Consider the following 9217-nt stretch of genomic DNA (forward strand, 5'->3'; position numbering starts at 1 on the left):
CAGATCTTAGTATCCTTTCAAGTCAAGTGTCTTGATGTTTAAATAAACTTTTTGTTTGAAAAAAAACAAAAAGCAAAGTCATGAGCCTTCCATGCTTGCAAGCCCTAAATGAACTCCCATTGTACTTAGAATAAATCCAAATTCCTTAAATGCCACCCACAAGACCCAGTATGATCTCACACTGACCCTTCTCTCTCCCCTGCACTCATTTAGTGAAGCCCCACTGGCCTCCTCTCTACTCAAGTCAGCAGAGCTTGTTCTGCCTGGTGCTTTATATCTGTGGCTCCCTCTGCTCAGAATGTCCTTCCTTCTGCCCACCTTCCCCTCTGCTGTAGGCAGGACTGGCTCCTTCTTGTGCTATAGATCCCAGAGCCCAATGTGAACAGGTCACAGAAGGCCTCACCATCCAAAACCCTTGATTTCTTCATCGCACTTAGATCACCTGGAAATCACCAGTTGTCTGCTTGCTTGGTATCCCCTCCTGAGCCCTGGCCCCTCCCACTTGTGGCTTCACCATCCACATTAGAATGTTCTAGAATGTTCCTTTGTGAAAGCCCTCGGAGCAGTAACTACAAGGGATGCAGTGCTTGGCAGAGCGCTTGCCATTTGGTAACCATGCAGTAAATATTTGTGGGATGAATGGATGAATGAATAAGAGGTCTGCTGATTTGAATTTAAGTGACTGCAAGAAAACCCAGGACTCAAATTCCAAATGAGGAAAGATGAGAATCTTCAAATATTCCCTGTTGTTCCCCCTTTTCCAGTTGAGTGCCAGCACATCTTGCTCAGTTCCATCATCCCAGGTGTGTGTGGGGGTGGATGAGCTGGACCAAGGGTCTGCTACCACGGTCTCCATGAGCTGGGACCCCTCTTGCTGTATCTGGAGCAGGGAGTGCAATAGCCTGGTTCCCAGTGAAAGGGATGCTGTCCTGCAGGAAAGGCCAGTGGGTGAGCTGGGGGACTGTACGGGAGCATGGGGTGCTCTGAGAGTGAGGGTCTATCATGCTTTGGAACCGAGTGTTAGGAGGAGAGGGTGGGAAGAGAGACTCCATCCTTTCCCCCTGCTATCAACAACAGGCATGATTTCAGAGCTGAGGTAATGGATGGGGAGGGTACAGCGAAGGACACAGAGGAGGGCAGAGGAAGGAGGCAAAGCCTTGTGCAATTTCCTGGGGGAGCTCAGTGAAGGGCTGCACTTGCTCCCCAGAGGCATGGGGAGTTGTGGTTGGCCCAGAATAGATCTGCTGACCCACTTCCGGGGGTCCTGGGACCCTAGAAACAGAGAGGAAGCCCTGCAGTATCTTCCATCTGCTGCTCTGCTTTCCCTGCCTCCTCCGAGGCTCCAGCACAGGCTCAAATGTCCCCTCCATTTCTGCCTCTCCAGGCAACTCAGGATTGGAATTAAACATATACTTTCCCTCTACCAAGTTACCCCTGGCAACGGGATTCCTGGGTCCCTGGGGCTGAGGTCTCAGGGAGGGGCAGAGCCTGGCTCTGGTGGGCCCTCAGATTCCCCAGGCCCTCCACCAGCAGGGAAAGAGGGTGCAGAAGCAGCCTCTCCCCAAAGCACGGCCTCTGCAGCAGCAGCAGCAAACAGCTTCCCTAGCACCTCGGGAGGAAGTGTTAATGAGGAGGGCCCTAGGGAAGGGGTGTGCCTGCCTGCGGTTGTAACAGTTTGCTCCTTTCAGCTCACAGGGACCGAGTCCCTTACAGGAGGTACACGCCTTCTTGAGGGTGGGACAGTTAGTTAATGCTACTAGAGAATGTGTGGACATTGGTTTGGGGTGGGTTTTTTTTTTTTTTAAGATTTTTTTTTTTTTTAAATAATCTCTGCACCCAACATGGGGCTGGAACTCACAACCCGAAGATCAAGAGTTGTCTACTCCATTGAGCAAGCCAGCCAGGTGCCCTGATTTGTATCTGTCAACTAATGGAAAGCGCCCAGTGCAAGCATTTCTTAATCAAAGAGCCCTGCAGGAGGGCAGCTGTCAGAATGGTGACAAGCAGCCTACCCTACGGGTCAGGGCTAGTGTTGAAGCCTGAGCTTTGCCTCTCCCATGGTGGAGGCCCCTGAGGAGGACCCAGGCCCTCTACAGCCCCTGCCTTTGCACCCAGGTCCAAAGCAAAGCCCCTCCCATTTGTTTCCCCCGGAGGGAAGCAAAGAAAAGCAATAAACCCACAGTTTCCTTTGGAGGCAGGGGACAGTCCTGCTTGAGCTCAGTCTCCACCCATCTCGCAGCTCCCCCCCCCCCCCCCCCCCCCCCCAGGAGCAGTATAGGATCCTCCTATCAAGCACCATCCCCAGGTTACAGTCCTGGCACTCTTCCCTTGGCCCCCATCTCACACACTTGCCTCATTCTATGGCACTATCTATGGGTTGAAGAGGACAGACTCCGGAGGCCTCCATCCAGAAACCAGAGCCAGGAAAAGAATGTAACAACCAGAGACTTGGGTTCAGAACCTACTACGTGTGGCGTGCACCCAAGGTCAGCACTAAAATAACAAGGCAGCAGGGAATGCAGGAAGGAAGAATCAAAACACCGTCCCTGCTCCAAGAGAGCTATGTCTAAAACGATGGGCTGAGTAGAAAAAGCAGCTAACAGTAAATGAAGGTGGTGCATGGCAAGGCCTCACCAGGAACTGTATAGTCCTTGCAGCCAGGGACTGGGGGAGCCAGGGCTTCCTTGGCCACCAGCTTTTGTTTTGCTGAGGGGACATTATGACGACGGAGACCGGAGCCCAAGGGTTGAGAAGCTGAGAAGTTTGAGGAGAAAGAGAAAGTATCTAGCAACTCTGGGTGAGAGAAAAGTTTGGAAAAACAGAGATGTTTAAATGGGACTTAGAGAGGGGCACCTGAGTGGTTCAGTCCCTTAAGCGTCTGCCTTCAGCTCAGGTCATGATCCCGGGGCCCTGCCCTGGGATAGGAGCCCCACTCAGGGTTCCCCACTCAGCAGAGAGTCTGCTTCTGTCCCCACCCCTACTTATGTTCGCTGTCTCAGACGAATACATCAAGTCTTAAATAAAATCAAATGAATGGGACTCAGGGTAATTAGGCCCACAGGCACTCTGTAAAGCTCTCCTCAACTTCCCATAAAACTTTCATAAAACCTACCTGTCAGTTGTTTTGGAGATGAATTCATGTCAGGGGCCCCAATAATGAATTGAAGGCGGCTCAGAAGGCCAGAGCTGGGGCAGGCCAAGAGGATTCAGATCCTCCTGCCTTACAGCAGGAAGTGGGGTCTGGGTTCCCAGGGAGGCAGGCAGCTGAGGGCCCAGGCAGCTGGGAAGGGAATGCTTTCTTGGCCTTGAATGAGAGAAGGGGGGAAGGCTCTGAGGGGAAGAACACTCTTATAAGAAAAAAACTGTAAGATGATGCAAAACTGACAGAGAGCCTCAAGCCTGGACGAGGGAAAGGATTTTCTGGGGGACAGGGCTGGGGCGGGCCGGGGGGAGGGTAAGACGTAAGTCACTAATTCTAGTCTCTTCCAGCCTGTATATCAATGAATTTGACCTATCTCACAAAAGAACATAGAGTACGTATCATCTCTCACTTGGGCTGGTAAATAACCTCTAATCGGGCTCCTGCCTCCAGCCTCTCCGTCCCGCCAACATGTTTTCCACACACAGTGACACCAGCATCATCTTTTAAAAGTCCAGCTCTCATGGCTGCACTCCTGTTTAAAGTCCTTCAATGAACCCTCATCACCCACCCAGCAGAATTAGCCTAACTCCTGAGCAAGGCCCACTGCACCTCAGAATCTTCCCAGCCTCATCTGTGGTCACGTCCCCCACATCCCTCACACTCCATCACACTCAACTACACTCAACTATGTGCAGTTCCTCTAACACAACTTGCTTTTTCATACCTCAGTGCCTTCGCATATGCGCCCCCCCTCTTTGCCTAAAGTGCCTTCTTTGGCTCAACTGCCAGCACCCCAGAAGCCTTCTGTGACCCTCTCTTCCTTATATTCACAGTCCTGCTTAGAGGGCTCTGGGCTGGCACTGCCACGTTGTATCATTACCATGATCTTCATCCATTTATGTGTCAATAACTAAAGGACAGGACCAGATCGTACATACTCTTTGCAGCCTAGCAGCCAGCAAAGGGCCTAGCTCATTGCTGGCATTCAGAAAATGTTCAGCAAATGACTAAACTCTTAACTTAAAAAGGCCACATAGAAGCACCCTTTGCAGAGAACGTCTAGCTGACAAAGACCCCCTTTTCTTTGAGAACAGCCCCCAGATGTCAGCTGGAGCGAAGCTGGGCCCAGTGTATTCCTCCTCAGGAAAGTGGAATTGTAGAAGTTTGTTTCTGGAACTACAACACGTAAACTTTAGAATTATAAGCTTTCTGAGGCATGTATACTCCACCGTTTGAGCTGTGCAATAAAGAAAGTCACTCCTAAAAGAAAGAAAATGAAGCACCAGTTAGAGGATTTCAGATGGCTTTCTGATTCCCAGGTGGTCCAGCCCTCTCCTGAGACCGTAAGAGATTCCTATCCCCAGGCTTTGTGAGACACCCTGATTTCTAATAATCGGTCTTCTACTTTGTGTTTTAGCTTTACAACATTTCTGTTCCTGACCTCGTAAGCCAAACTTTGTCCTGGCAGAGTGGCTTGGGGTTTCTTTTCTTCAAAATCCTTTATTTTAATACATAAATCACGCTTGGGCATAGATTAATCTGTAAATTAACATACATATGCAGAACTAGCAACATAATTTACAAGGCTCAGTGCAAAAAGAAAATGTGGGAATCCTTTGTTCAGAAAGTACAATAAAAGGCCCTAAAATATAAAGCTTTTTCCTTTCTTCTGCAGTCTCTCTTTTGACTTGTAATGGTACTTATTCACTATTTCAGGCCTAAGTAAATAAAGCCTAAAACTTTAAATCATTAACATGAATTTTATCATTTATTTTTTTTTTATTTTATAAATTTTTATTTATTTATGATAGTCAACAGAGAGAGAGAGAGGCAGAGACATAGGCAGAGGGAGAAGCAGGCTCCATGCACCAGGAGCCCGACGTGGGATTCGATCCCGGGTCTCCAGGATCGCGCCCTGGGCCAAAGGCAGGTGCCAAACCACTGCGCCACCCAGGGATCCCTATCATTTATCTTTACATTGTGCAATAAGTGTTTGGAAAATCACCAAAATTATACACTCTGTATTTCTTGGCTTCTCCTGGAAGATGTCTCAAATTGACCAGAGAGATAAATCTAAGTCCCCCTAGGCACTGAGCTGTCTGATGGACTGGGATACTTTCCAGGACAAGTATAGACCCTCATAAAATCCTGAAGTTCCCAATCTGAGGGATCCCTGGGTGGCGCAGCGGTTTGGCGCCTGCCTTTGGCCCAGGGCGCGATCCTGGAGACCCGGGATCGAATCCCACGTCGGGCTCCCGGTGCATGGAGCCTGCTTCTCCCTCTGCCTGTGTCTCTGCCTCTCTCTCTCTCTCTGTGACTATCATAAATAAATAAAAATTTTTAAAAAAAAGTTCCCAATCTGAGATTCAGGCCCTGCAAGCTTGACAACTTCTGGGTCTTTCCTTCCCATCAGCCTCCAAATCTATGTGCTATGCCCTGGCTGGGGTCAGGGAAGTCAAGCCAAATGGCTCTCATTCCAGTAGCATAGCTGACCCCATCCGTAGCAGACAGGTGAATCCTACGGTCTTTAAACTTCCACAGTCAGTACGTGGTGGGGCAAGAGACTCACCCTCATCAAGTCACTTGCTGAATGTACCATGAAACTGCCTTTCTGGGGCCGAGATGGCCGCCATTATGCCCAACTCGAAGACTCTGCTGAGCATGCACACATCCCTGACCCTCTCTGCATGCACATCCAGCCCTCACCAAAGGCAGAAGGCAGCAGTGCTGACTGGGTGAGGGAGGGGAAGTCTGGGTCTCAGGGCAGCAGCAAGCTGGAAAGTGAGTGGCCAAGAACCCATCCCAAGAAGGAGGGTAGGCCATGGTAGTTGGTACCATGCATGAGCCAAGGCTCCAAGCTCTTAGCACATGCTCCAAAGTCCCATCAGTCTTTACTTATAAAACACATTTTCAAAGATAAAACTAAGAATTTCAAATCATTGGCTACAGAGCATTAAACCCCAAATGCTGAGCTCTTTTGCACATGGAACCCTGTGGGACTATGCTGGTCATATGCCCATGAAGTTGGCCCTGTCACATGAAAAAGATCTCTAAACTTCATTAAATAGTGTAAGTACAGAAAGCTGAAGCAAAAGAAGGAAAACACATTTCAGATATTAAAGAATTTTAGAGCAGTCAGAAGACCCACAAAACTTTAATATCATTCACATCTCAACCAAAGGACAAGCTAAAGAGCAGATGTCTTTGTTCCCTTCAACCTATACTATTGAATTGACCAGAAGATGTGGTATGTATGGATAAACCAGAATTAGATTTATAAACATTTTCAGGTTTTATTCCAAAATATGCTTTTAGCTATTCAGAGGGCACTTCATGAAAGACAATAGACTCCTATGAAAACAACAAAGAGGAGGAAACATTACTAGTTTCCTTTGCTCTAATAACTTATGCTTTTAATGGCTTAGCAATTCAACATGAGCTTCACTTCACAGAGGCTTATATAAAGAACTTTCTGTTGGCATTGGCTCCAAACAAGGCCTTTCGTATTTCAGGCATCTTTTGTTGGGCTAAGAGATCCAGTCGACTTTCTAGAGTATTGGAAACCTTTATTCTCTGATTGCCACTGTAGACCTCCACACCTCCAGCTGCATTCATAGACAGGTGCACCTCTTGGTCAACTTGGACTTCCACACATTTTTGGGAGACTGCCATGTACTCAGGGATGGCTTTTAGCACTGCAGCCTCCACCAGGAGGAGGTCCTGTGGCCTGCAGCGTATAATTACCACGGGCTCCAGCAGCCGAAGCAGACCCTGGAGCACTAATTTATCCAGGAGCCCCTGGTAGACTTCTGGGTCGGCCACAATCCTGCTGAGTCTCAGCTTTGCATCATTCAGCAACTCTGAGATGAGGTCATCTCGGGCTCTTAGGACTTTCAGCCTTGCCTGATTCCTCATGGTGGACATCTGGATTTTCTTCTGCTGCTCTATTTGCTTCTCCTTCTTCTCATAATACTCCATAATCTTTAGTCGTTGGGTTTGCACAAGGCGTCCTTTCTCAATATTGAACTCTTCCTCAGACTTGGCATCTATTTCTTCTGCCTTTTCATTGGCTTCCTGTTCAATGAAAGCCATCATGTGCTTAATCTGCTTCTGTACATCGCCATCACTTAGGGCCATGGTTGCTCCTGGAAAGGGAGGTAGAGCGAGAATTCGCGGGCCCTCTGGTTCCTTTGATTTAGGGCAGAATTTCAGGAATGACTTCAGAATGCCACTTCCTCAGCTATGGAGTGCAGAAGAGAGGAAAGGAGAGAGTGAGAGTCTAAAAGGAAGATCATGGAGACCATCTGTTCACTGCTCATTTCACAGATGAGGAAACTGAAGCCCAGAAAGGAAAAGCTACGTATCTGAGGTTATACCCTATAAGAACAGACGAAGAACAGATGTGAACCTGGATTCCCTGAATTTTACCTCTATTACACTCATCACTTTTTTTTCATCATTAAATAAAAAAAAAAATAGGGTAGACTTAGTCCAGAAGTTTTTTACAGTGATGGCCTAAGACTCGTATAGCAAATTGAAGGGATGAAATGCCAAATTAATACAGAAATGGGAAGCGTAAGCCCATTTTGGGTTGGAGAGAGTTGGGGAGAACCCTAAGACACTCGTGGTCAGACAGGATTAAATCCAGGAAGGCTGTCTGAAGGCAGAAGTGTTTCGAGATCATTCAAATAGGGATCCCTGGGTGGCACAGAGGTTTAGCGCCTGCCTTTGGCCCAGGGCACGATCCTGGAGGCCCAGGATCAAGTCCCACGTCGGGCTCCCGGTGCATGGAGCCTGCTTCTCCCTCTGCCTGTGTCTCTGCCTCTCTCTCTCTCTCTCTGTGATTATCATAAATAAATAATTTTAAAAAAAAGATCATTCAAATAATACAAAGGTAGGGGGTCCCTGGGTGGCTGGCTCGTTTAGCACCTGCCTTCCGCCCGGGGCGTTATCCTGGAGACCCAGGATTGAGTCCTGCATCGGGCCCCCTGCATGGAGCCTGCTTCTCCCTCTGCCTGTGTCCTTGCCTCTCTCTCTCTTCTCTCTCTCTCTCTCTGTGTCTCTCATGAATAAATAAATAAAATCTTTTTTTTTTTTAATTTATGATAGTCACAGAGTGAGAGAGAGAGGCAGAGACACAGGCAGAGGGAGAAGCAGGCTCCATGCACCGGGAGCCCGATGTGGGATTCGATCCCGGGTCTCCAGGATCGCGCCCTGGGCCAAAGGCAGGCGCCAAACCGCTGCGCCACCCAGGATCCCCATAAATAAAATCTTTAATAATAATAATAATACAGAGGTAGAATCCTGGTATGGTGGCATCTCGGAGAGAAGTAGGAGGGTTCATTGGAAGTGTTTTCCAAAACTAGGCATACATCTGAGTCACCTAGGGAAACTTTCAGAAAGACAGATTTCCAGGCCCCACTATAGACTACTGATTTAGAATCTCTGCCATTAGGGTCTGAAAATCCATGTCTTAAAAAGCCTTCTTGAGATGCTTAATGAACTCAGAAAAATGATACATGAATCAAATAAGACTAGCAACAGGGAAAGAAAATATTTTAAAAGAACCAAACAAATTTTGGAGCTAAAGAATATAACTGAATTGAAAAATTCACTGTAGGAGTTTTCAACAACAAACAGTTTGGAGAAGAATGAACCAGCAAATTCAGAGACAAGTCATTTGAAATTATCCAGCCAGAGATACACATAAAAAAATAAAAATTAAAAAAAAAAGGTAAGAAAGCCTAAGAGACATCTGGGATATCATTAAATGAATCAATATATATGTAATATGGGAGTTCCAGGGACAGAAAGCTTAGTGGAAGAAATAATGGCCAAACACTCCCCAAGTCTGAGGAAGGAGGTGGACGTCCAGGTTCACAAATGAAAATAAGAAAGGAATCAGGCTGTGTCACTAAAACCAGTCAACAAAATACAAAGGAAAGCAGCAAGAGAGGAAGAGCGACAAAAAAAATCTATAAGACATACAGAAAACAATTAACAAAATGGCAATAGCATGGTTTTCCTTATCAGTAATCATTTTAAATGTAAATGATTAAACTCCCTGGAGTGGCT

The 9217-nt window shown here is 47.3% G+C and overlaps 1 protein-coding gene across 1 annotated transcript; it reads right to left on the bottom strand.

Moving 5' to 3' along the window:
- Positions 1 to 6598: 6598 nt before the first annotated feature.
- On the bottom strand, positions 6599 to 7279 carry ATP6V1E2 (ATPase H+ transporting V1 subunit E2). Its single transcript, XM_041754303.1, has one exon. The coding sequence runs from the start codon at positions 7277 to 7279 to the stop codon at positions 6599 to 6601; it is 681 nt and encodes a 226-aa protein (XP_041610237.1).
- Positions 7280 to 9217: the final 1938 nt, after the last annotated feature.

This window comes from Vulpes lagopus, chromosome 5 (assembly GCF_018345385.1).
Source record: "Vulpes lagopus strain Blue_001 chromosome 5, ASM1834538v1, whole genome shotgun sequence".
Taxonomy (NCBI): Eukaryota; Metazoa; Chordata; class Mammalia; order Carnivora; family Canidae; genus Vulpes; species Vulpes lagopus.